The sequence below is a fragment of the Eucyclogobius newberryi genome, unplaced genomic scaffold, assembly GCF_026437365.1.
Source record: "Eucyclogobius newberryi isolate DKJ021-1_F unplaced genomic scaffold, fEucNew1.0.hap1 SCAF_13, whole genome shotgun sequence".
Classification (NCBI taxonomy): domain Eukaryota; kingdom Metazoa; phylum Chordata; class Actinopteri; order Gobiiformes; family Gobiidae; genus Eucyclogobius; species Eucyclogobius newberryi.
This window is the reverse complement of record NW_027315757.1, coordinates 32,809,715-32,815,608: the sequence shown is the minus strand read 5'-3', so window position 1 is coordinate 32,815,608 and position 5,894 is coordinate 32,809,715. Positions and strand designations below refer to the sequence as shown.

At 39.4% G+C, this 5,894-nt stretch overlaps 1 protein-coding gene across 3 annotated transcripts; it reads right to left on the bottom strand.

Annotated features, from left to right (window-relative positions):
• Nucleotides 1–1,447: 1,447 nt before the first annotated feature.
• LOC140358647 (glutaryl-CoA dehydrogenase, mitochondrial-like) lies at nt 1,448–5,512 on the bottom strand. 3 transcript variants are annotated; one of them, XM_072443640.1, is made up of 12 exons: nt 5,398–5,512; nt 4,966–5,077; nt 4,826–4,852; nt 4,596–4,736; nt 4,252–4,314; nt 3,924–4,094; nt 3,718–3,847; nt 2,549–2,765; nt 2,377–2,480; nt 2,176–2,301; nt 1,826–1,986; nt 1,448–1,667 (listed from the first exon to the last, which is right to left on the bottom strand). In XM_072443640.1, the coding sequence occupies exons 2-12, from the start codon at nt 5,063–5,065 to the stop codon at nt 1,594–1,596; spliced, it is 1,314 nt and encodes a 437-aa protein (XP_072299741.1). In that variant the 5' UTR covers nt 5,066–5,077; nt 5,398–5,512; the 3' UTR covers nt 1,448–1,593. The 3 variants fall into 3 exon arrangements, with proteins under 3 accessions (XP_072299741.1, XP_072299740.1, XP_072299738.1); XM_072443639.1 differs by having other exon boundaries at nt 4,966–5,072; nt 5,398–5,510; XM_072443637.1 differs by having other exon boundaries at nt 5,394–5,498.
• Nucleotides 5,513–5,894: the final 382 nt, after the last annotated feature.

Below are 5,894 nucleotides of genomic sequence, written 5' to 3'. Positions count from 1 at the left end.
GGCTCCACGTATGTTGAGAATTTATTCAAAAGATTTTCCTTGACACTTCAAACTAACTGCAGATGGTGCGTGTCGTTGTGGGTTAAATCCTTCCATGGTAAAAAGTGCAAGAATAAATACTTTGTAGTTCTTATGTCCACGTGCCGTGAACTCTTCTCTCTGAAGTTTGGGCGCAAAACGCTCGCTCTCTCCGAGGTGCTGAAGTGAGCGCGCGCTAAGCCGATCAAACGTCAGGCCCCGCCCACATGAACATTTTTCGTCACTAAAGTGTCCACGATCTGACCTCTGAGGTTTGTTTACCTATGACCACGAAGGAACCAATAGTTACATTTTAATTACATTTGATCTCAGAAAAAAAACAACTTGATTTTATGTCTGTTATTATAATAAAACAGGTTTCAACAGTTTCATCAACAATGTTTTTTTTTAATCCAGATGTTTGGGCTTCCATCCAGAAGCCATTGGAAAAATACAAATAAAAACCGTGTTCTTTATTACACCAAATCTGCCTGGTGTGAAACAGCTTTCTTTTTCTTGAATAGGATCAGAAGCTCATTTGGGCTGCAATAAGTTACATCACAAGTTACATGTCGAAAAGATGTAAACACCATGTAAGAGGCCATGTCATCGGATTTGTCGATTCTGTCCTCCAAGTGCAGTGTAAAGAAAGATGTGCGGACCAATCGGAGGGCTGTCATATATAACACTAGAGCAAAACATACATCACATAACAATTAATAACTACAGCTTTATTCATTTATACTGTATCCCTTCCCTACTTTGCACAAAAACAAAGTATTTCTACTGTACATTTAGGTTTTCACCATAGAAAAATTGGTGACTGAAGGTTTCTACATAAAGATAATTTACAAATGAAGTGTGTTATTGATGAAAATTATATATTTTTTAATTATTCCTTGACATTTTGAATGAGTAGTGCAGCTGTCTTTGTTATTAACACATATTTTGGATTGTGTTTTAGTCTGTAAAGTCCAGCTAACAATTGCAATGATCAAAATTTAAGAAAATTGTCCAACAGTCACAAAAATTCCAATAAATAGTTGCAGCCCTACTTAGAACAAAGTATTAAAACAATAACCACTCAAGAATAGGTACATCAGTGGCAGGGAACTTGCAGCCATTCGATCTTTAAAATCAGTCTAATTTAGAGCTTGTGCACTTAAATACATTATCAGCAAAATCCATATTCCAATATATTTGTAATGGATAAAAGGACAAAAAAGTAGTGTTTGATGTATTTATTTTAAATTGACACGGCAATTAAATAAATTATCCACAGCATAACAGTAACATTGACCTTTCTTGAATTTTTACAGTGACTAATCTTGCATATTGATAATGTTTCAAAAGAATCTCGCAAAACACAAGATGTTACAGTTTTATTGCACTGAATAACAACATTAGATTGAAGAAGATGGCCAGTCCACTTTGTTCTATATTATCCTGAAACCCAAAAGCGTTCTCAAGCTGTTTCTATACAAGTAGTTTACAAACTATTGATAGTAGAAAAATATCCCTCTTTATATTGTAAAGTCTACATGTAATTCACTTCAGTCCTCGCGCTGTCTGGATCTACTTGTCCACAGTGAAGGACTGCAGACCGGTGATGGCTCTGCCCAGGATCAGAGCGTGGATGTCATGAGTACCTGAGGCACGAGAGGAGCCAGATTAACTCAAACAAACAGGTGCATTAAGGAGACAGATTACTAATGGATTACTCCACTTCCATTTCGATGAAACAAATGGAACAGTGCTTATGTAACCTGCTGGTGAGGGTCGGTGCTGTGTGCTGAGGGGTTCTCACCTTCGTAGGTGTTGACGGCTTCCAGGTTCATGACGTGGCGGATGATGTGGTACTCGTCTGCGATGCCGTTTCCTCCCAGCATGTCGCGGGCCTGTCGGGCGATGTCCAACGCTTTACCGCAGCTGTTTCTCTTCAACATGGAGATCATTTCGGGAGCTGCCCTAAAAAACAGTCAGATGAGTCTTTTCCTGATGTTGTGATGCACGGGTCTATTCAAATGTGACTTCCATGCAATCTTTCAATCCATAAATGTCCTCCTCATTTCATGCTCAAACACTAGTTTCCTTCTCTTAATATATTTTATATCTTGTGTTTAAATAATTACAACAATTTGTATTGAGTAAAGTTACTTTTTGGCATCGATGAGTCGTCCTAGCTGCACACAGGACTGAAGGCCAATAGAGATTTCTGTGAGCATGTCGGCCATCTTCTTCTGCATGAGCTGATTCCTTGCCAGCGGAACACCAAACTGGATTCTGTTGACCAGTAGATTATTTAAAATAAAACAACTTCAATGTATTTAATTGTTACATAAAGATAAGAAGTCTGACCGGTCAAGTGTGTACTGCCGAGCTGCGTGGAAGCAGAACTCTGCAGCCCCGAGCGCGCCCCACGCAATCCCATATCGAGCATTGTTCAGGCAGCCAAAAGGACCCTGACAAAAAGGAAAACTTAGGACGTATTCAACAGCAAAGTGATTTTTAAAACAGTTTGCGTTCTTACCCCCAGACCAGAGATGTTTGGAAGCAGGTTTTCCTCAGGCACTTCCACCTCGTCCATGAGGATCATCCCTGTGGCTGATGCTCTCAGGGAGAACTTCCCCTCAATCTTTGGAGTGGACAGGCCCTTCATCCCTCGCTCCAGAATGAACCCTCGAATCTTTCCATCGTCACACTTGGCCCAGACCACTGCCATGTCAGCCACAGGGGAGTTGGTGATCCTGAAGTGGGAAAAGGCAATATTCAAGATACAAAGTCATAATACATCCTAATTTGTACAACATTAAGTCTGGTTACTAAATGTACATATTTGTAATTCATATTTTAAATTGCAGTAAACGTTCTGTATTTAAAACCTTTCACTTCATCTGATTCATTCATCATTGGCTATGTTTACAAATGTCTGATTATCACATTTATGGGATCTTCAGATGTGAATCGTCTGATTATTCACACTATTCACACCTGTGTAATGCAATAAAAGGGCAAACTAGTGTGGCAAAGACCAAATGAAGGAAAATGTTTATGTAATTTTAAAATGAAATACAACAGTTACTCTAAACTAACTGACAAATGACACCAGGTTTTTTTGATGATCAGATTTCTCTTGTGCGTGTTACAACACACAAAAAAATCAATTAGTGGGATATCTGATTATTCTAAGTAATCCTGTTTCTTGATGTGAACAGCGGCGCCATCTAGTGGACTGTTGAAGTCATAGAAACTTAATATACAAGACGGTTTACACTGCAACAACACCTGTCAACACCTGTCAACACCGTTCTGACTAAAAGCAAGTCTGGGCTACGCTACAGTTTAGATAAAACTACGTTAACTGGTTCATTGAGACTGATGAACATTATATACTTAACTTTACCCTTTGATAGTTCTTTGACACAGCTGTCCTAATGTATTTATTAGGACATTGTGCTTTATGGAAGTTTATTTAAGAAAGCAGAATCATAGAAATGTGATATAATTTGTATAATGCTAATTGATAAAAAACTTTCCAAACTACATTTTTGTCAAACAGAAAGAAACATTGTGGCCATAAGAAGTTACCAATGGAATTTGCAAATGTAATGGAAATGCTTTGTATCTATTTGGTCTAAATCAGGCACGAGGGTGCTCAATCTGGCCCACAGACGTGACACAGATTTCTTTGCTACCCACCAGGTCTTGGAGCCGGTCAGAGAGTAAGTACGGCTGGATGGGTTGTATTTAGCTCTGGTTTCCATGCTGCTGGGATCACTGCCATGATTAGGCTCTGTCAGACCAAAACAGCCCAGAATCTCTCCAGCAGCTGGAGGCAACACAGATAAATGTCAATACAGATAAAAAATGCATTGGATTAAAATTACATTTTTAATATTTCATACCCAGTTTTGGCAAGTATTTCTGCCTCTGCTCCTCTGTGCCGTAGGCATAAATAGGGTGCATGACGAGAGACGACTGGACACTCATGACTGATCGATAACCGCTGTCTACGCTCTCCACTTCTCTGGCGATCAGGCCATAGGCCACATAACTAGTGCCAGCACAACCATAACCTTTCAACAGCCACAGAGAAGAAAAAATAACTATGTAAAACGTGTCATAGAATAAGATTCATATTTTGAATAAGAACATGTTTTTTTTAACGAAATGTCTGCGACTTGGGACTATCTGGGCAAAATAACAACTAAGTAAACATTTGTTGTAACTGACCTTTAATAGTTGGACCGAGGACGCCCATCTCTCCCATTTCTGACACAATTTCTCTGTGAAACACTAAAAAGGAGAAACTACAATGCGTTAATGCAACAACTGACTTTAGTCTTTATCTATATTTTTATATTTGTGAATAACAGTGGCAAATCCCTGAGGATATGTGGTAACCAACCACAGGAAGGATTTCCTCAAAGGTTTAATATGTGCCTGGTTCAAGTTACTGGCACTATGTCCACAACTACAGAACTGTAATATTTGCTGACTCAATAATGGTTGCTAATGGAAATTAAATACGTCTCATTTCAAAAATAATAACAACCGAGCATGTTGACTTACTATACCTTCATTTCTGTTTGCCATTATGATCCGCGGCATGAGTTTCTCTTGGCAATATGTGCGGAAAGAGTCTCGGATCATAATCTCCTCCTCGGTCAGCTGACCATCCAGGTCCAGAGGATCTTGCCAGTTAAACTGGACTTTGGCTGTTGAATAAGATGTACATTATTAAACTTGGAGGAGACGATCTGGGGATAAATATTGTGTCCAACAACAAATAAAAGAAAGCACATACGTGATTTGGACTTTTTTTCCAGAGACTCTGTGGACAGAGACCATGAGGGAGGCAGAATAAGCTTTTCATAAACATTTAAAAAAGACAAGTCCCTCATTAACACACCTAAGCCTACTGCTAGGCTTTATTATTTGACTCACCTTGTATGGCAGGTGAAGCAGTTCCTTGGGCTCTTGAAGCAGAGACCAGAGCACATCTGTGAGGGTTCAGCAGGAGCCGACACACACCTCTCAAGGCCATGATGGAGCTGGACTCAAATCACACAAAACCAGAGTTAACTAAGGCATAAGTTACAGTAACGTGCTGTATGTTCAGAGTAACGTCACACGTTTTTGTTTTCTATAAAATCTCTCCAATGCGCACAGTTAGTGAAATAAATGAAATATCCAGCACCACAAAAAAAATAACAAACGCAACCAAAACAAACAGATCCACTTCATGCTAAGCTAATGCGGCTAACTTGTGTAACAGTAGCTCTTAGCACTATTAGCTCGCGTATGTCGAGTTGTCAATAACGACTCCATCACATACAAGGACAGACTAAAACAAAGAACAATAAAAGTCTCACTGACAGTTGTTTTAAGTATGTAACTAGTGCGTAATGTCCCGCGGGTCCTTGTCCAGAGCTAGAGTTCTGCGCCACTTCCGGGTGACTTAGCAACATGTGCGAATGTTACGTCAAAACACTGCTGACGTCATCACGTCATGCATACGAAACACAAAGGCCAAAAACTAAATAAATGTGAGTTTATCTAACGTTTCACCAGCGACAGCGTCACTGTCAAAACCCAATCAATGCTAAAAAATAAAGTAAATCAGACCCTACCTCCAGGAACCAGCTTTACTCGTTCAAATATTTAACAAAGAAAAACTAGGTGGGATTTAAAGTCTTGTTTCCTCTATGCACAGCTTGTTTCTACTTATGATTAGAGTAAAACAGACATCAGAGTCCAAAACTACAGAGTCCCAGCTTCACAAAGGCAGCGCAGAGGGTTCAGCTTGAGCTTTAAACGCGGCTCATTTTTTCAGGTGTTTTTGGAAAAATAGGCCCTCAGCTTTTAAGAGGTTT